This window comes from Clavelina lepadiformis, chromosome 2, assembly GCF_947623445.1.
Source record: "Clavelina lepadiformis chromosome 2, kaClaLepa1.1, whole genome shotgun sequence".
Classification (NCBI taxonomy): Eukaryota; Metazoa; Chordata; class Ascidiacea; order Aplousobranchia; family Clavelinidae; genus Clavelina; species Clavelina lepadiformis.
Window position 1 is genome coordinate 7,557,445 of NC_135241.1, and position 20,747 is coordinate 7,578,191.

Genomic DNA, 20,747 nt, shown 5'->3' on the forward strand with positions numbered 1-20,747 from the left:
ATAAATTTATAGCAAGGTCTGATGATAAGTTAAGTATGGACTGCTAAATGTCAGGTAAACATTTAACCACAAAGAAATATTTTGGAAGTACATGTTTTGCATTTTTTCCCATTAGAAACAAACTACCAACAAGATTGTCCTTACCAATATGTTTGGAAGTTAGCATATTTGCAAGAAGAGCCTGGGCATCTTCAAGTTGTTCAAGAAGTCTTTCAGAATCTTCTTTGATTAAAAGAACTGGACCTCTTCTCTTGTAATTATCAAAAGTTAGTACTTGCTCGGTCCATTCTTCTTCCACTCCTCTCATCTTAACCTCTAACTCCAGCTCCTTGCTGGCTGCTACAGTAATATCCCGTATCTCATCCTTGCGTCTAAAAGACAGCGAATATGGCATAAAAAATAAAACTGATGGACCAATTACAAAATTATTTTATTAGGTTGTTTTGATTAATATTTAAAGCAGAATTGTATTTATCTCACTTTAACAATCCGATGTCTAAAAGATGGCCGAGTTTAAAGAGATTGGATTCTAGTTGAAATTTACTGTTAGTTACGGACATGACTTGAAGCCAATGTCTATTTCGAATTTCCTGAAAAAACGGGTAGTGTTCATTACACTATATGTATGTTAACAATGCTATAATAGATTGTATGATATACTGTAGTAGACACATTAAAAATGCTTAGATTACATTACAAACTCAAACAATAATAAATTGTATAATAAAAAACAAGATATAAGTTGGCACTCTGAAGTTAACTGTGTGATTTCTCTGCAAGCATAAGCTTGCTTCTTCAGGTATACTAAAAGATGGCCATGTTTGCGAAAGCTCGTGGAGAAGAATCACAAAATAAAGCTAACTTATAATAATGACAGAGAAGAGTGACAGAGAACAGAGTGCCAACTTATAATAAACCATATATAATTATAAATATAACAGTAAAGAAACAATCCCTCACCGGTATCATAATATCTTTGAATTTTCCCTGTAAAAACGTAAAATTTTCAACATTAAAGCATTTTTCAAGGAAATCAACTGCAGTATTTAAAGAAACCGGTCAAAGATGCTTTAGTTCAGTGCTTCTCAACCCTTTTAATCTTGCAGCCCACTTTTACTTACAGTTCTTGTTTTAAGACCCGCCAATTTAGGTGACTAAATTTTACTGACAATATCTGTTAGTCGCGCAATACCAACAAGATATGAACATACATGGTAATCTATATCCTCAGACTGAGGAAAGTCTTTGAAGGACTTAAACCTGGCAATGATGCCTCATAGCTCGAGCTGAACATCATATTACATACATTGTAATACAAAAAATATCCTTTTGTATTTACACTTTTCATTATCAAAAACTATGAAGCATCGTTTTTACTGTATAGCTTTTTTATTAACTCTTACCTTCTTAGCAAGTCTATGAAGAAGTGGTAGAACATCAAGATAAAAGTTTATGGAATTTTTCATCTCAGTGAACGCATCCCACTCTTTCAATTTGCTGGGTAAACTCAAACATTCTTCCCAATATCCTTGAACCTTTTATCATTAACAAGTATACTGAATTAAGTAAAGCCGAAGGAGCATTCAAATTTCTTGTGTGTTAGGTTTCTCAAATTTATCAATGAAACAAACGAAACCTCATTATGAGCAGAATAAAGGTCAACTCCTTCCCAAAGAGTATCCCTAAATTTTCGATCGAATGCTATAAACTTCTGGAAGAGTCCATAAAGCATTCCAAGAAGTTTCAGTTCTTCACCAGTTTTAACAAGTTCAGGAAAGGGTTTTGGAGGGATTCCAAATAATCTTTGTACTGAATCCAAGGTTTTGCGTTTTGCATTGTACAGCGTATACCTGCTCAATGTAATGTCAAAATCAAGGTATTATAATTGTGTTAGAGATTAAATAAAAACCATCTATTGAAACTACATAAACAAACGTTTCCGCTATTTTATTCTTTCTATGAATATTACCAACACCAACAATTGAAATAAATTTATTAAACAAACGAAACAAATTGAATTAACCAAATAGACCCCATCTGATAATATACTTGTACCTGTTTTGAAAGTCATGTAATCTTTGTACTGCTTCTGCTGGTCGAACACCAGGTACAGCTGGACCTTGAGCATCAAAAGCGTTTCTAAACTGAATTACTTCAACAACAAAAGTTTTCAATTGTTTATCTAGTTCTTGTTCAAAGGATGTCCGTCTTTCTTTTACAAGACTTTGACCCAGTTCATCAGCAAACATGACCAGTTCAACCCACTTTTGTCTTAAACTTTCAACCTTGATACATATACAGTATATTGTACAGGATTAAAAAGTTAATAAATAAAGACAAGATCTTAATGACGGAGTAAGAACATAGCAAAAATAATTCCTTTCATAAAAGCCGTGTTTATAATATGTTTCATGTTTAAATGGTATATTAAAACTTAGCATGAAAATATCTCACACTTACTTGCTGTAGTTCAGCCCTTGCCAGTCGAAGATCGTAAGACCTAAGTTTGTCATACATGCTTTCAATTGGAAGATATACACCATCAATTTTATTTTCCATGTCATGGATTTCTTCTAAAAGACCAAGTGTGCTATTTAGCTGATCAAGAGTTAATACCTGAAAAAAGTGCATTATAAGAGATTAAAAGAAGACGGAAAACGTAAAATATATCAGACTTAAAGTTGAAATGTTCACAAAAGTGTGTACCACTGTTGCATTAGTCTGGTTGCAGATTGCAATCGTTATCTTTTGTGGAGATATTATTAGAAAAGTTAAACTACATACTGGTGCAGACAGTCGGCTTTGGATATTGTTTCTGTATTGAACTACACCATCTAATTTTTTCTTTGCATCTTCATGAAGCACCTGTTATATAATGAACTTATAGCTAAACTTGGTAATCTTTTTAGATAGTTGGAACCGCATAAAACTGATTGCTGAATATAATGTTGGTAAAACTACGGATGTTACCTACCAGTGCATACTGAGTCTTCCAAGCAGCTGCAAGTCCTTGTAGAGCATCCTTAACCGGCGTTGGACAAAGAATCACAGATCCAGCAGCAAGTTTAGGGGGAACTGAAGAGATTTTCTTCTCAACTTCAAGCAAGTATTCAACCTAAAAGAAATCGTTTTGGTTAATTTACAAACACCTTGATTCAATTTCTCCGTGTTTGTGACATATGACATTTTGTGACATTAAGGTCACTTCATATGTTCAGTAAATCAGTCCGTACTTCTTTCCTTAAGGCAGAAATTTCAGGGTCCTGGCTCATAAATTCAGAGTATGTTCTTTGCATGTCATCTTTCCAGAGAAAGTTGTATTGAGATAAACGATGGATGTAAACTTTGACATGAAATTTAACCCCTGTTTAATGTAAAATGAGGAAATAAAAAACTAATTGGAGGTTTTGCCAACAAAAAAGTATAACAAGTTCCAAGAAATTTACCTTTTGTTACGGAGGAAAGTGCTGCTCTGTGGGCAGACACAGTTTCGTTCATTAAAATGCTTGATTCAAAGGTCATGTTTTTATTTGGTCCAGCCCACCACAAAATTCCTGTTGAAACATACTGTAAATACACTGGATTGGATGCTTTCCTCAAATGAATGTTTAAACTTTACAGAACTACAATTTAAATACAATTGTAAATTTGGTTATAGTATTACAGATATCTTAGATACTATTATAAAATATGCTAAACGAGTCATAAACACAAACCATTTGTTGCTGTTGTAACCAATTCAACCATTTCATCAATAGTCTGTTGCACATCTGACAGAGGAGGGTGCAATACTATCTCTGGTATACGAAACCTAATAAATATATAGTTTTATACATTCTTATTTAACCGTTTAGTTACACAACAAAGTCAATGATTTCTAAGTCACTGGCAAGTCATAGTTCCATGTCATTTCATGTTCAATGCTTTACTAAAATCATAGGTACTTTAAAATATTAATAAACAAATGCAGAAGTACTTTATGCTGATATTAAATTTTAAGCTTCCTTCCTCGTCTGTCTCAGGACACACATCATCCCAGGTGGATGCATGTGATGTGAAGGAGAGGGAGGAACTTGTCCTAGCAGCTTCTGAACTATAATTTGTCAGACAAAGTGATTAAATTCTTAAAACTCAAATACAAAGTAACCCTAAAGTTATGTTGCAAACTAAATATTATAGTGCACACTGCAGATTACCTTGAGTGAGAGCTACCAGGACGTGAGTAATGATAGCAAACAATCTGTTCTTCAGGCTTTGTCCCAAGAGCATTGGTTAGTGCAGCTAAGCTTTGGCAAACAGCATTCAAAACACTTTTATATGTACGTTCACTGTAATGCGCTAAAACGCAAAACAAAACATTTAATGTATCAAGTGGGAGTGGAATCGTAACCCAAGTTAAATGGTAAGCTGAAGATATTATGTCAGGTCATGGAAATAACATTAAATTTGGTTTTCAATATTTTTAATGTATACACCTTGAGAAGTATATGTCTTCAGAAACTTACATAAAATCTTCTCAACAATCATTTCTTCAGGTTCAAACGCTTGCTGTGAAGAAGTTTTGCTCTCTCCAGTGGAAGAGGCACTACTTCCACCACGGTTGTTCTGACGCTGTTTCCTTGTTGGTTTTGAAGCAGTCCCATAGGTAGGAGCTGCAAAAATCAAGTCATGCAGTATGATATCCATTTATGTCATTTTAATAAAGTTGTATCATATGCCATTGGCTATTTCATAAACCATTTCCCCGGAAAAAAGACAAAAGAATATCATCAAACATTTAAATGTTTTCATAAAAAATATAAATAAGAAATTCTAAATTTACCTTGAAAATGGTCGGCACTGTTTATCCTGCTACTTGACAAAATCATGATGATGTCATGAATTGCCCCTTCAATAACTGAAGTGCTGTTTTGCATTTGCCCACCACGTTCACTAATGCTGTTGTTCATTTCCTTCATGTAATTATCCAGAAAAATAATGCTTAGATTGGTTTTTGCAAACAATTTTTTTGAATTATATCCCAAAGATTATGCAGTAGAACACCAGTAAGACGAACATCTACGGGAGCGTTTTCAATTGATTGTATTAGCAGGGGTGGTTAAGGGGAAGTAAAAAAGAATATTATACATGGTGATAGAACAGAAGATATTCTGAGACGTGTTTAAGTGGTTGAGATACTGGGGTACTTTTTAACCAGAGTTCAACTGTACTTGAATTTGGAAATATAAAAACATTATTAAGAAAAAATAAACACAAAATATACAACAAATCATCTAAAACTTACCATTAACAACTCGTCAGCATTCCAAGTTTTGCCAAATACAAAACTTTCATCAAATAACATCATGTCATGAATACAAGCAATTTCTTTTTCAATCTTCTCTTCAACAACACTATTAACTTTCTCCACGATACTGTTAAGCCTCTGAGTGGTTGATCTACAAAGAACAAAAATTAGGCAGTCTTAAAAGCAATATTGTATTGGAACCTTTAACATAGTCGTTTTACAATAATGCTAACAGAACTAGTGGCAACAAATACTATTTGGAAAAAGTATTCTATTTAATGAATTCAGTCAACTTCCTCACATTTTCTTAAAAATACCACCGTACAAGACCTAAATACATGCATCTTTATAAAAATATTGGAGCAGAGTTTTGAACCCAAATTATGAAAAGCAACAATGCAACATAAAACCAAAATAATTGTGTCCTTCACCAAGCAACAAAATCAAAAAGGTGACATATTAAAGAAGCTGTGCAAAACAGAAATTACTTAAGAATTGAACAATTGCAATAAAGGTATTTAAAAAAATTTCAACTCTGCTCATCGATCTTAAAAAAAATAGAGAATGAAACAATTTGAAAAATAGTATATTTAATTGGGGAGTCAAGTGATGCAAAGAAGCAAACTGATACTGTGCACATTAACAGAGGGTAAGCATGCATGCTTAAAAGTGCTCAAATTTATATGACAACCAAACCTTTTTCAAAATTTTTGGAAACTTTCAACGATGTCTGAATTTCTGTAAACCATAGTTTTACTGTATTGTATAAGGCAAATAGAAAATGCCAAAAAATCTGCTTGTGGAATTGATCATACTAACACAGATATTGATGACTTGACTAGAGAATATGTTTAACTATATTTAAACGAATATATCACCCTAAACAAGTGTCATTGAAAACTACATTTAAAAACAACTCAAACAAGTTAAGACCATCATCAGAACTACAGTTAAAGCAATAGGAAAATTTTCATAATCTAGTGTAAGCGTATTGCAAATAATATTTATTGCAACCATAGCAAAACAATAGTGAAGTACCTAGCCTTATGTAGAAAAGCATCAATGTTCATATTGTCCCAGCTGATTGTATTCATTCCAGCTTGGAGACATCTTTTCACAGAGTCAATATGCCGATTGAAGAGCACTACATATGGCCCAGGGATCTTTGAGCATACCTGTGAGTCATACATCCTGTTTTCACTGTGCATTACAACTAAAGTTGAGTAAAGGACATCAAATTTCAAACAGAAGTTAAAACAAATCTTTGATATTATGGTATTAAATTGTTTTGTTGTTATTATTAAAAAATTGTTGTTGAGCACTTATAACAATCAAACCTTTACCTTTTTATAATCATGCAGACATTGCTCCAAGTGAATCTTGTAATGCTTAAACTGCTTTTCACGGTGTAGGATAGTTTTCGCTGCTTCTGGTATTTCAAGTTTCATTCTCAGCATCCACTTTGATTCTTGAATGAGATGCAGGATTTGGGGGTCAGCATTAACCATAAGCTCACCGTTTACTTGTTTGAGTAAAGAAATCTAGCACAAAAAACTGTTTTAATGCTCTTACTCTCATCTTCCATGTAGGTAAGTTATTTTTGATAAGTTTGTCAATCGGCAAGCTAGCCAGTCATATTGTATTAGCCATAGAAAAATGAAAACCTTGGAATGATAGTTTACCTTTAGTCCGGTTAATGCATGATCAACAGACTTGCACCACTGCTGGTACCACAATGCCTCATATTTTACTAGAGCTGTGGCCAACTTGTTGTAAAATTTCACAGTTCTATGATATTCTTTGTTTTGAACAAGTGATTTGTTTTCATGAAAAGCCTGCAAAGCAGCGGAAAAATTGCATAAAAGAACTTATGAACTTGCACACTGATTTTTATGCAAATCAATGAACCTTCATGGGTTCCTCAATGTGTGACAGAAGTTGCCTGGACCAGTAGATAGCACCTGCAGCTGGAGGAGCGTCTCTCGGTAAAATGGGATCATTTTTGTGTTTTTCATACATCTTCATGAAGATGATATTTAACATAACAAAAATATTTCATGAAATGATGGCAGAAATACAATAAAAATAGGCAAATTAAACTAAAATCTATCACTGAATAACTACAAATTATAAAACGACCTACATTTTGTATAGCTTCCATTTCTTTTGTATACATTGCATAGACATTGCTATAGTGCTCGCTGATCAGTTCTTTCAAATTTAGCCTCTGCATCACTGCACTAAACCTAGATTCAAAAACTTCAGTAACTTATGAAATACATCAAGTTTACTGGGTTTTCAAACTTTAATTGCTTTGTGGACAACTTAACAAAACTTAAATATTTCATGAGCTAAAAAATAAAAATATCAGGCTCAAATACTTTATAACTAAGTAACAGTGGCAAATATTGTAAATTGATGAGCCGTTTATACTAGTTAGATGTGTATTAGAACAAAACATACCTAGACACAGAAACGTTTTTCATAATAGCAATGGCCACAATAAACTGGGTCTCTAGCCATCAGTTCTGTGCCAGAATAATCCAAAGCAGATAATAAGAATCTTATTCATGTAATTTCATGAATTTTGTATAAATAGTATCAACCAATATTTATCTAAGCTTTCCAGGTTATCTTAATCATCTGATGCAGTTTTTTGTAAACAGAAATTATTCTGGAGTAGGTAAGTGCACATGGTCCCGATAAACTAGCTGTGTGACTGGTACATTCAAAGAAAAGCTTTTTGTGTAGTAAAAACGGTTTTGATTTCCAGTTGTTTAGGAATCGCAACATCAAGTTAATTTCAAAAATAAATTTTTTTACCATCTTTAATCTGGTCATTTTAATAAAAAAGCATTCATTAATATGTTCGGTAGCACTGCTATTACATGTATTATATTAAATTAGAAATTATATCTAAAAAATTTGTGGGCCAAAAACAACTTGTCCAAGGACTGCATGCAGTCCCATACTTAGATCACATTGACTTACAATACACATAAAGAGTTAAGAATGTCTGGTAACAAATTTAACCAACTCCAAGAACACAGTTACGTGAAAAAAAGATAATTTAGATTTATTACGATTAATACTTTGATAAAATTTCCAATCCTTGCTGTGTCCTCATAGTTTTTGCAAATATTGCTTGAAGATAAACCACCAATAGCTGGTCCAAGTTAAAAGTTAAGCCAGAAAAGAAGTTGTATGTTTCATCAAACCTAAACCATAAACAAATCATTATCCAGGCTCTTTAGCAAATATCAGCTAAGCAACTTAAAGCAATATCAGCAAAACTAAACAAAAAATAGCTCAGGCTGAGAATACTTTCGTCAGAGTTTGAATAATAGTTTTGTCAAAACTTTATACAAAAACAGCAAATTGTACTTCTCTTTATGCTTTCGATGCAAATCTAGCAGCATGGAAGATGTTATCCTTGTGGACATTGTTTTAAGAATTGAAGCAACGTTTTCTGATATTAAAGTTGATATGCTTGGGCCTTCTTCTTCTGAACTGTATATGTGTTCTAAAACAGAAATATACAGTTCAGAAACATTCCCCGATTTCTTTTCAATTTAGAAATGGATATTAACATTGACATTAACTTACTGTAATGTTACAGGCTTGCCTTGTCCAAAAAACTACTTACTTAAAAACACAGCTGCATTGTACTGAGACTGTACCGGTGTGTAGGAAAAATCTGAATTCTCTGAATCCAAATCAGAATCACTATCAAGCATTTTTGTTCTTTTGTTGCGTAAGCCTGCTCAAAAATTGATGCAGTGGTGTCTTGGTGAACACATTTTTTTCTGAGAATGAATAAACCTCATAAAACTAGTGAAAAACTAACCTGAACTCAAATCATCATCCATATCCTCATCTTCTTCTGGAACAGGCAACATGCTCTGTTGTCCATGCTAGAAAACACGAAAAAGTTTTTGATGTGCAGAGTAAGGGATGGTCTTGCTAATTTTGCATAAAATACTCTACAAGCATGGCAAGGCCGCAGTGAAGCCAATTTTCTTACTGCTGCAAATGATGTGATTTGATACTGAGTAGAACTGTCAGGATCTGGTTCTCGTGGTGTTAAAGGGCGCACTGTGAAAATACACCAAGTCACAATACTTCATGGTGCAGGCAATGTATTATTAATTATTTAATTTTTACAACCACCGTAACTAAGATCACCTAAAATACAGACTTAAGCTTTAATGTAAATAGATGTCATGATTTTGTGTAATAATGTAAATTCAGTAAACGTCATAACAATAGCACATAACCCAAAATCATAGGATGTTAAGATTACGCAAGCATGATAGCGTATGTAATTCAGTATTTTCATGTACTAATTTCATGAATATTTTTATTGAAATCAGCTTTCTTTTAAAATTGATAACAGCAAATGTTACACACAACAAAAATACTATGTAAAGAAATGAAATTAATGGAAAGCTACATGCAGCTGATTTTTCATCATTGTTTGAATCATTAGAATTTTGACTGTCTGGTATGTCTTCTGATCTTGGTCTTGGAAGCCCAGCTGTGTCTTTTGCTATACCAAAATAATACAAAATCATATGCTGCACTTTTTGAAAATAAACTGCGATTTTTATTTATTTACTTGGCTTATTTTGTGATGTGATATATACTTTAACTTAACTTACAATCCCACTCGAACCCAAAACTCACTCAACTCAAACCCAAAAAATAACTTGTACTTGTAGCGTACAAATTTCACACATAAATGTTTCATAAACCTTGCAATACAATTTTCAAATAATATTACATAATAATATTGGTCATGTGACCGCTTTTATGCAGATCAAGCTAGCCTGGGAGATTTTGGATAATTTAGAGGAGCCTCAAACAGACTTAAATGATATACAACCTTACATGTAATAAATCTAAACTTACCAAGCTTGGTAAACTGACGCAAGGATCCAATAACATCCAAAAACTGTTTGATTCTCCCACAAATAGAATCCAGATTACCAAGAATAGTTTCATCATCATGCAGGGCAATGCCATAGCTAAACGTCCCATATTCTTTATCTAAGTATCACACAAAATAACAAATAAAATGTTCAATTTACAACTTATAAACCAATGATTAGGACATGCTAAAAGCCATTAATTCAGGTTGGAACAAGCCATTCAAGAAAACAATATGTAGAACAAATCAAAATCTATAATGTGCTGAAGGTATTTTTTCATAAAAAAAAGGTAGAAACTTGCTGAATTTGTTTAGTCGAACTTTGCAAACAACAAGATAATTCAATGCAAACTTCACACCTGAACCCGATACAACTGACGCAGTAGCTGCAAACTTTGTTCGCTTTGGAATTTTTGAACGGGTCATTGGTGCATCAAGGGAGTTGACAGATTGGTTCAAACTGTGAGCTGGAGCTGTTTGGGATCCAAGGGTATCTTTCAGATTTTTAACAATATCCTTGTAAAATGATTGCATTGCAAGACATGCCCGTAATCTAAATTGAAAAAATTCAAATTAAAATGTTGAAAAAGTATTCTGTCTTTACAACATTTACCATGAGCACTGCACAACATGAAGTTTGTATTGAGGTACCTCCCAATCAGTGTTTTGTCATCCTCATGGATCAGCTCTTTCTTTTTACTTCCTTTTTTGGAAGCTTTGAAGGATGGCGGAATTGTAACATCACTTTCAATTTCATCCTCAATTATTTTCCACAAATCATTATTTTTCAACATATCTCCAACATAGTCACGACATATGCTGGCTAGCTGGTTTCCAATCTGCAGAATCAAATTTTGGAACAGATTTATTGATACCTTTACGGAAGCTAATGGACATTATTTTATTCAACAAATTTGTTTAAATCATTGTAAACGCTTTTAATAACTGAGTTGCACAAATAGCCCTCATGAATATGCCTATTTAACCTTCATGCAAAGTAATCCCAAATATCCATTTCGAGCATAAAATCTTGATATTGAATCCATCTGACGAATTGCACCAATCAACATTGGCAGAACCACATTAACAGCTGTTACAGGGTTGCTCTCATGGTGAAGTTGCTCCAAGTGACGCCGCAGTGCTTCCAAATATTTTACCTTATCTTTAGTTTCATTCTGTGCATCCGTGATCCTAAATAAATGTTGTCCAAAGAATGATTGCATAGAAAATGTATCTTTATATCAATAGCTTTTCATCAATTATGTGAACATTGAGAGCATTTTCCATCTTACGACATGTCAATTGTTCTCCATGACCGAAGTACTCTTGATTTTGCTTGAATCAATACACCAATAACGTTTTTACATTCTTTTGATTTCAATTGCTCAGTGATGCCACCGAGGACTCTTTGTCGTCTCTTCCACCTTTCCAATTCTGTCAGTGGACCAGAATTTATATCCAGCAACCTAAATCATTGCTCAATGATACTGAGGAAAAACTAACATATCAAGTCATGCTTACAATGTCCTTAGTCAGAAATTGTTCAAGCAACTATGATTTTCAACCAAGCTAAATGATGTAAACATGCTTGGGGAAAGCACAACTATCAAGAAATCACTTAGCACCAAACAAATACCTATCTTCAGAGCCTTCCGACAATACGCCATCTATTGCCTGTATCCACTCATGTACGACTTCTTCATAAGATTGCAGTACACCGGCATCCAGCTGTGTGCTTATGCGATGCTGAGTGAAGTCTCGACTGACTAATTGTTGTGGTAATCGTAATATCTGTAATTAAGTCAAATTTTGTGAAAGAGCAACATTGGATAATTTGGAAACTGGAATTAAGATGCTTTTTTTTAAAAACAATTCCAAACATTTCAATGTCTGATGTATCATTTACCTGTTGGCTTATTGCATTACTCTTGCTTGTGGCATTTGCTAACATGTTTACATATTTTTCAGTTGAATGAACAAACTGCTGTCTATGTTCATCGCTACATTTACCCCAGGTTTCTTTTGCTTTTACCATAGGCATAAACACCTTTAAAAAACAAAATATAAATTAAACAATGGCTGTTTTTTGCGATAAAATACAAAGAATCAGCGATGGAAACAAGCCTTAATGGTCGTGATACCAGTCAAGTCAAATCGAGTCAGAAATATTTATCAAAGTTCAATTTCTAGTCTTAACACATACCAAGTCACAAACAAGTCACTATTTACAATTTATATTTTATTTTATGTCGATAATAAACGGTTTTTGAATGCTCGTAATGTAAATTATATAAGCATAAATCTGATTTTATCCATTTCTGACACTTTAGCAAATTCAATAGAATGTATGGCGTAGTGATTTTTTAATAAATTCTGTCACGAATATACCAACCGATTGTTAATGATTTGAAATAATTTGTTTTGTGACTCGAGTTAACTCAACCTAAATTTCCACATTAACACGAGTCAAGTCGAGTCATTTACGCATTAAAACACAAATCAAGTCAAATTAGAAAACATATACTTGAGATAAGACAGTTGAAAGCTGATGAAGCGGATTGTTTTTTATTTCCCCACAAAATATCTGCTTATGCATGTGTGTTTGGTCAACATCTTGCTCAATAGATGGCCGTAACAAATATACACAAACAAAATCATTTAATCCAATGCCCTGAACAAGTGGTGAAAATTCTGTTACTCACTTGGCCAGTTGGTTACACAAATGCAAATGATAAAAATATTTCCATAACTTATTTTATAATGTTAAACCTTTATGTTGACAAGATTTGGAACCATATTAAGATCTTCAGCCATCCATGGCCTAGATTCTGGACGTTTTCCGTACACAAATAACTTGTTGAGTCCATTTGCTGCCAAAAAGTGACTAAGCAAATCAAAGTTGTTAGGTTCCAACAAAAACTGTTCCAAGGCGGTCGGGCTGCAATAAGATTAAACCATTTGTTTGCTATCATTTACACATTTTTTTATTATTGCTATTGCAATAGATATGGATTTGAAGTTCAGACTGGGAATTTGAAAGTGATTAACTGTTGTGGGTTAAGCCCCTTCTGGAAAGTTTGCATTCAGTGCAAAGGATGATTTTGATATCAAAATTTGCACCACCCCCATGTAATACTTGTAACATACGATATAGCCTAGGTGATTATAAGCAATTTTGCACTAGAAAATTAGTGCAGAAGCCAACTTTGTGCGAGGAATCCGGCACACCCTACAAACTTTCCAGTAGGTGATTAGACCTAAGTATGCTCTCGCTTTATAACTATAGGCTATTTTATAGTTCTGTTTAATGTTTTCCATGTCTCTTGGGGGCCAATATTCTTGAATGATTCGTAAAAAATGCTTAATAGTAAATAAGTCAGGTTACTGCTTCAAAATGTTGGCAAGCATTGATGATAAGAAAAATAATAACGCTGCAGTTTTATCTGTTGTAAAAGCTCAGCATAGCTATCTTAATTATCTAACTTATCAAAAGCTATCTTAGCTATAACACAGAAACATAAATCTAATTTAGTTTCATTAGGCTAGTCCTGATGCTGTTGCCATGCATTGTGCACTAGCCTGTAAGCTAAGCACTTAAAACTCAAGCATGGAAAAGCGAAAGTTTATAGCAAAACACAATAATACGTTATAAAGCGCAAAAATAAATTTTAACTTACCTGTCAGTTTCATCAACTTGAAAAGTTTCTTGTATTTTTGTTGCAATCCACCAATGTCGTTCATCCATGGCCAGTAAGCCGTTGCAGCAGAGGATTTTTAGATATTAGTTATCGCAACTTATTTACTAATCATTCTACAAACTATTTGTTTGTTACTAAAAGAAAACTTTTTAGCATAAAGTTTGAAAAGGCTGTACATCTATCCGGAATTTGCAACCTGAAGATGCAACTAAACATAGTTAGCCTACAGTTTTGTGTGCCTGTCGACCAGCGTGGGTTCTGTAACCATGGGAATTTTAGCGACATCTTCTGGCGCGACTAGGCGATGTCAAGTCAACTGAAGATCAGTTGATCCAGGCTAGCGTTTACATTTCAAAGACTTGTACTTAGTTCAATCAACGAAGTTTCGTGAAAGTCTGGAAAGGTGGAAATAAATTTTTGAAAATTCATTTGGAATTAAATGAATTGATTTCCCCCCCCCCCCACCTAAAATCAATCACAAATAACTGAGTAAACAACTAGCTTGCAGCAAAACGTTATTCTATGCGTGCTTTCAGCGATTGTGTAACAATAAAGTTTGTGGGGCAGGGTAAATCCAGTTTTGTAATTTAAGACAAAACACAACTTTAATACTAAGAAATGAGTTTTTATTTTGCATTAGTTGCAAATAATCACCAACAGCAATAAATATATAACTGGAAATGACACCATTACAGCACAATGTAAAACGTACCACAAAACAGATATACGTATCGAAAACGGTTAATAATTAGCTAGGCTTCTACATTTTTCACTTATTCTCCAATTCATGCTAACAACGTAAGCAACATAACACGAGTTTCTAGGAAAATGAAACAAAAATCCATTGGGATAACTTAGAAATAAAAGATATTACATTCATACTATTGCAAAAAATTACGAAGATAGAAGTGCAAACATCAACTAGTCAAGTACGATTTCATGATCTATGGCAGAAAAGCTTGTCCAATACAGGTAAAAAATGTTTGTTTCCTCACAAAAATACACAGTACAAAAATTAAGTAATAATACCAAGCGGTTTGTGATGAATGCTTTGATCTTTGTAATGTATGTGTTACATTTCATATGGTAAATAATTTAACGAACAATGACGGCATTGCAGTGATCTTATTTAACTGGTTTAGTTGTAATTATTATCTCATAAAGATAATTAGTATTTCATATCAAAGTAAAAGTTTTCTCTTTTGGTCACTGATGTAAATTTCAATTTAACCGTGCAGTTTCATCAGTAACCTGTGAATGGAAATATCTCGTTCTTAAGTTACACAACCGAAGATGTGTAAGTTACCAGTTTTCTGTACTGATTTGTAACACTGTAATTTAACATACTTTTATAATCAGGAAAGCAGCCACATTTACAGTAATGCACATATGTTTCACATAATGCGAGATGAATTTATGCTATCTTCGTTGAATATTAAATAATTCAGTTTCGCTATCGGAGTCTGATGAGCCTGGTATGCCCTGAAGCAAATTCATTTGTATTTGTTCATCATTTTCAACCTCTGCTAAAAACAAATTTAAATTGTTTTGACAAAGGCGAGTTTTGAGTACAGGTAACAGAAAATCAACTACTATGACTATCAACTACTACGACGCAAAAAAAAAACTACTATGAAAATCAACTACTACGGCTACATGAATATATTTTTTTTATTTATGATAATTACAAGTTATAATTTGAGCTGATTATTATACCTTCTTGATAATTATACTTTATGATGCGAAAATAATTAAATAGAAAAACCTACCATTTCTCTTCCAGAACTTCAGCAGGACATGTAAGCAGATTCCAGATAAGCACACGAAAAATCCAAACCAATTAATTAAACTCAAATGGTTATTATTATATGTTGTTGCAAGTACAAGGGTTAAGATTTCCTGAATGAGAAGTAGAAGTAGTTCACTGGAACTTTCAATTTTACTGCTTCAAACATGAATAATATTACATATATACATGAGCATTTAAGATTTCTTGCATGTAGTTTTAAAAAATTGAATGCAGTTGAAAGTTTTTGTACCTTAAATATTCCACAAATCGATAATGTTAAAGATGACGTATTAGTAAGCAACAAGTATTCAGAAAAACTAAGCAAAAATGCTAATAATCCGCCCACTGCAATCATGACTATTGTGGGCATTACATCCGAAATTGATTCTCCAGCAAATATGTGCTTTGATGTGAAAAAGCTTAAACCTGAAATGTTTAAACTTTGTTAAGGAATTTTCAGAAAATATACAACAAATAAATACGTATACTTGAAAATCAAAATATCATTTCTACCTTCATGAGCAAGAGCAAGGGGAAATAATCCAATGAACATAGTTGGTTGCAAGTGGTACAAGAGATCAATAGGATTGCCTAAACCTTAAAACATATTACTCAATATAACCAACCATATTTAAAACAAATTAACTGAAACTGTATGTTAAACAAACTTTTTGAAACCATTGCCAACATAGGCATAACACAAATGAATCACCCTAGAAGTGTTAGACACATAAAGTTGTTCATTAATTGCCTAAACAACACTTTTTTTCATACAAACTTGACTCCTATTATATTTTTACTTTGCTATTTGTAAGCAACATAAAAATTTCCAGACCATACAAAACGAAATCACTCTAGAGTCTAGATAATTATTGAAGGTATTACCATAAATCTAATCATGATTCATATATCAATCTATGGATCTTGCATACCTAATTCTTTCTTCTGAGTAAGAATTTGGCTAAGTGTCCAACGAATTCCTCCTAAAAATGATGCTACTAACACCAAGATAAACCCTTCCAAGTTAAATTGAGATGATTTGTATACAAACATAAATAAACCACTTGCGATCAGGCAGACAACGAATACCAGAGAGAATCTCTGAAAAATAAAACTTAAGCATTATCACATTTTATTTACATCAAAGACAACAATCTGATAAGCAAGCTCTTGAAAAACCAACAACTTACAAAAAATATCAAAATGAACACACTACTTTTTATTCCATTCTTACTGGTTTTTCTAGTTTGAAAAGCAATGCAAATCCCAATATAAACACTACACAGGATGATTTAACCATTGTGTACCTGGAAAAGAAGCAAAGCTTATTAATAAATCATTTCAATTTTTCTTGATAACTAACAAACAGAGCCACTGATAAAGTTTAACTTAATGTGTTTAATTGAACTTAAGTTGATTCACGATACCAGGAAGTTTTAGTTAAATGTACATCAATAAATATGTCCTAAAAATATTATTATAGCAGATTTGCTACAACATACAGTGCACTTTCTTCAATAATTTTAAAAGAAAAATTATATACTTGTAATCAACACACTTTTGATATGTTTAAAAACAGGGATCTTAAACTATGTATGTTTACACCATTTTTAATATAAGTTTTAATATATATACATGGTATTAGTTTACTTCTCTGTCTTGTACTATTATTTGAAACAACAAAAAGATTATCTTAAAATTTTAACTTTAATAAAAAAAGTAAAAATACAAGTAAACCACATACTATTTTAGCACTGTTTATAACTTACAGAGACACAGTGATAAATACAAAACTCCAGTTGGACAAACCAATATCTAAAGCACTGGCAATACCTAAAAAAAAACATCACTGATAAATCTTAAACCCATTATGCAAGGTGCAGTGGTAATAACTAATCCACCACTGACCACATGATAATTGAGCATAGCAAAGCTGAAGTGTATACTAGAGAGCAATAATGTAAGATTTCCATGATTCATCTATAATGAACCCAAACATTGTTTGCTTAGCTGTGGTGAATTTTAACAATTCAAGAGTTAACGGACTACTTGAATTTTACTCGGTTTTACATGGCATGTCACCATTATAAAACAACATTAGATAATTTCCACAAGGTCTACACTTTGCAGCATGCAACTTGAAAGAAAATAGATCATAGGGAAAGATTTAAGTTAGGCAAACTAATCACAATAAGACGAAATGGGATAAGCCTTAAACTTAAGCTTCAAACAAACCAGTTATAAAGACTTTCTTGAGGTAGGTGTCCCAATCTAGGGTGATAGTTGTTTCACGACACTTCATGAAAATTAATCGGCAAAGCCCGGACAACACAAAAACCGATATAAAATGCACACATGTTGTAATAAGAGGAAAATGGAAACCCTATAAACAATTGCCAGGTAATATATAACAAATTTTATCAAGGTTCATCTTCAAATAATATTGTGATTTAAAGTATAGTGGTTTTACATTACTAAAATATCAAGAAATTCTACAGCTTAGAAAATAATTGAAGTTAAGTAATATATACTTACTTTAAACATCCACTTGTTGTAAAAAGTGAGGCCAATGGAAAAAACATAATAGAACAAAACTAAAAATATGGTTCGAAGAACTTGACTTAACTTGCAATTCAGCATGGACTGGCAACACCTGGATTTGTCAGCATGTTTTGCACGTGAAATTACATGATTTGTGGAGCCACTTATGTTAATTTGGCCATCATTTAATTTTCTTAAACCCATTTTAAAAACACCTTAACAAAAAAAGGCAGTGTAGAAATTTGGCGGGCAAAATGTTTTCATATATGGAGGGTTTTCTTTGTCGCGTAAAAGCCAATTTAACCTGAAAGTTAACATATGCACATGTTAGACTTACTCTAACTCTAATCTAGTCGTGTTACAGTACACAAGCCATTGGATTGGATGGCAGCTTGCTATCTTTTAAATTATTCAATTTCATTAGTCTTAATGAGTAAGCTATTATACATCAATAGGCAAGAATAACGCTCACACTAAGAAAATATATTTGGAGGACTGAAGCAATGCTAACATTTTTGTCATACTCGAATAAATACAAATTCAACAAAAACGATCTAAATTTAAAAGCCTTTAAATTCAGAAACACATCTCCAACTTTCAATTTTGATAATAATCAATGAAACTTTATCCCTATAATGGAAACAGTGGCACTTGCAAGCATGAGTCTCATCAACGTGCATGTCGAACCTTTTTATCTCCAGAAAAACTGCTTGCCTTAACACCAATTTTAATAAATAAAGAAAGAATTGAGGCATCAGTGCATGCCATCACACTAAAATTGCAATCTTTGAATGCATGATTTCTTGTGGAAAACTGCCATACTTTCCAGTGGCCTACAGAATTTTTTGATAGGCACTTAAATAAATTTGTCTATTACAGTAGGCAATTTCAAGTGTTGGGCAAGTACCAGAGAAAGATTTAATAGGTACACACTTGGCCAGCTGTTGCACACCTGAGTTAGCAAGTCTGGACAGCCGAGATTTCTATGAATCCTGCGCAGTGTTTTGGCACATTGATCAGTCTCGTATGTGCATCCGCCACACTTTCTTATGGACATTCCATGTCATTCCACGGAATGAGGAAACTGAGGATCGCGACATTAATCTACGGAAAGTGAGAAATTACGGCATAGTTTTTTTTAATGTTTGTAGTAATTGAAATCACAAATATACTTGGTATAAATTAGCTTAACTTTTTAACTATAAAAACATTTTTGTTAAAATGTGTTTGGAACTTTCTATGATCTTTAAAAAAAATTTTGTCGGTGCAGTGATTAATTTGTTGTAATTTTTACGGAATGAGGAAATTGAGGAAATTGAGGAACGTGACACTAATTTGCGGAAAGTGAGGAATTACATAATTACTTACGGAATATTTTCTTTCAATGTTTGTAGTAATTGCTATCAGAAACTTATTGCGTCTTAAGCCTGCAACTTAGCAAGCAAATGGGCCAAAGTCATTAATTACACGAAAATGAGGCGATATAAAACAATTTAACTAAAATTGGAACGAATCTGCAAGAAAACGATAGCGTATATTTTATAGAAAATATTAGAATATCTATAAATTAAAATAAATTTTCAAAGACATGATTAAAATTCTAAAAAAATTGTACTTATCCTCATTAAAAAACTGTTGTATCGTTATTACTTTAGTAGGTATCTGCTGCTAAAACTAGTTATTCTATCTTTGTTAATCGTGTATGGTCAAGTATTCTTTTTAAGTAGGGTTATTTCCAATGCTCCCTCTAAGCTGCGCGCGTGTGCAAATGCGCACTGCTGACACGGTCTCCGCGCACAGAAAATCTGCGCCTGCGCACAAGAAAAAAATCGAACCTGAATTGAAAATAAAATAAACGCATAATAATGGCCACAGTGCGCACGTCTAATCTCTGATGTTGCTCACAGTGGTCCAAGGGACCGCTCGGGGAGTTAGTGTGTTTGCTCAGACTCGTGAGAAATTAGAGGGAACATTGGTTATTTCTCTGACTATTTTCATGGTGTATGAGATTAAGCTTTTGCAGACAGACTATAATTTTAGATGCTAGAAAACTTTGACTGAAAGTTTAAGAGAAGCTTTTTTATCGTGGCGCAAACTCAGTTTGGAAAGTAACCAAATGCATATGCTCCCTATAAGACACAGAAAGGAACGACTGGTCAGTGTGCAATGCTTTAAACTGTCCAAGAGAGAAATCAGTGGTTGAGCAATTATTTTGACACTTTAGTTTGCACTACAAAGAGACGTTTGGTCTGTGTGCGATGCTATAAACCGTCAAGGAGAGAAATCAATGGTGGAGCAATTATTTGTACATCATGTGGCTGCAGAAAACATGTCTCCCAGGAGGAGTCAGATTATCGGGCCCTTATTTTTCTTGTTCCACAAACATGTAAACACTTAAACCGAATTTAGCAAGTTTGCCATTTTGTAATTACGTTATTGTTTTACAGCAAAATTTCTTGATTCTTGAAAACGGCGTACATATGCATATATACTTCGTGGATT

The 20,747-nt window shown here is 33.1% G+C and overlaps 2 protein-coding genes across 5 annotated transcripts in view; both read right to left on the reverse strand.

Annotated features, from left to right (window-relative positions):
- Window positions 1-14,074, reverse strand: part of LOC143445884 (dynein axonemal heavy chain 5-like) — a 36,837-nt gene extending 22,763 nt beyond the window's left edge. The window contains exons 1-38 of one of the 2 annotated variants that reach the window (XM_076945263.1): window positions 13,895-14,074; window positions 12,987-13,155; window positions 12,742-12,888; window positions 12,124-12,264; window positions 11,854-12,008; window positions 11,510-11,683; window positions 11,204-11,408; window positions 10,869-11,056; window positions 10,577-10,770; window positions 10,199-10,336; window positions 9,741-9,836; window positions 9,312-9,382; window positions 9,135-9,201; window positions 8,934-9,047; window positions 8,672-8,810; window positions 8,380-8,505; window positions 7,431-7,533; window positions 7,196-7,306; window positions 6,970-7,122; window positions 6,631-6,828; window positions 6,326-6,462; window positions 5,285-5,438; window positions 4,823-4,952; window positions 4,506-4,652; window positions 4,197-4,338; window positions 3,977-4,093; window positions 3,717-3,811; window positions 3,447-3,554; window positions 3,234-3,364; window positions 2,975-3,115; window positions 2,785-2,865; window positions 2,461-2,616; window positions 2,056-2,285; window positions 1,637-1,850; window positions 1,404-1,535; window positions 961-987; window positions 481-590; window positions 145-371 (exon numbers count right to left, since the gene is read on the reverse strand). In XM_076945263.1, coding sequence (XP_076801378.1) covers window positions 145-371; window positions 481-590; window positions 961-987; window positions 1,404-1,535; window positions 1,637-1,850; window positions 2,056-2,285; window positions 2,461-2,616; window positions 2,785-2,865; window positions 2,975-3,115; window positions 3,234-3,364; window positions 3,447-3,554; window positions 3,717-3,811; window positions 3,977-4,093; window positions 4,197-4,338; window positions 4,506-4,652; window positions 4,823-4,952; window positions 5,285-5,438; window positions 6,326-6,462; window positions 6,631-6,828; window positions 6,970-7,122; window positions 7,196-7,306; window positions 7,431-7,533; window positions 8,380-8,505; window positions 8,672-8,810; window positions 8,934-9,047; window positions 9,135-9,201; window positions 9,312-9,382; window positions 9,741-9,836; window positions 10,199-10,336; window positions 10,577-10,770; window positions 10,869-11,056; window positions 11,204-11,408; window positions 11,510-11,683; window positions 11,854-12,008; window positions 12,124-12,264; window positions 12,742-12,888; window positions 12,987-13,155; window positions 13,895-13,962 — 5,236 coding nt within the window. In that variant the 5' untranslated portion in view covers window positions 13,963-14,074. Of the gene's footprint in view, window positions 1-144; window positions 372-480; window positions 591-960; window positions 988-1,403; window positions 1,536-1,636; window positions 1,851-2,055; window positions 2,286-2,460; window positions 2,617-2,784; window positions 2,866-2,974; window positions 3,116-3,233; window positions 3,365-3,446; window positions 3,555-3,716; window positions 3,812-3,976; window positions 4,094-4,196; window positions 4,339-4,505; window positions 4,653-4,822; window positions 4,953-5,284; window positions 5,439-5,983; window positions 6,003-6,325; window positions 6,463-6,630; window positions 6,829-6,969; window positions 7,123-7,195; window positions 7,307-7,430; window positions 7,534-8,379; window positions 8,506-8,671; window positions 8,811-8,933; window positions 9,048-9,134; window positions 9,202-9,311; window positions 9,383-9,740; window positions 9,837-10,198; window positions 10,337-10,576; window positions 10,771-10,868; window positions 11,057-11,203; window positions 11,409-11,509; window positions 11,684-11,853; window positions 12,009-12,123; window positions 12,265-12,741; window positions 12,889-12,986; window positions 13,156-13,894 lie in introns of those variants that run through there. The other variant, XM_076945264.1, reaches the window with a different exon arrangement.
- Window positions 14,075-14,527: 453 nt separating this feature from the next.
- Window positions 14,528-19,328, reverse strand: LOC143446576 (solute carrier family 35 member C2-like). Of its 3 annotated transcripts, XM_076946276.1 has the most exons (10): window positions 19,198-19,328; window positions 18,240-18,549; window positions 17,940-18,087; window positions 17,474-17,537; window positions 16,939-17,011; window positions 16,637-16,805; window positions 16,218-16,301; window positions 15,955-16,130; window positions 15,685-15,814; window positions 14,528-15,441 (listed from the first exon to the last, which is right to left on the reverse strand). In XM_076946276.1, exons 2-10 carry the CDS (start codon window positions 18,447-18,449, stop codon window positions 15,335-15,337), a joined length of 1,161 nt encoding a protein of 386 aa, XP_076802391.1. In that variant the 5' UTR covers window positions 18,450-18,549; window positions 19,198-19,328; the 3' UTR covers window positions 14,528-15,334. The 3 variants fall into 3 exon arrangements, with proteins under 3 accessions (XP_076802391.1, XP_076802392.1, XP_076802390.1); XM_076946277.1 differs by having other exon boundaries at window positions 14,528-15,438; window positions 18,240-19,291; XM_076946275.1 differs by having other exon boundaries at window positions 18,240-19,291.
- Window positions 19,329-20,747: the final 1,419 nt, after the last annotated feature.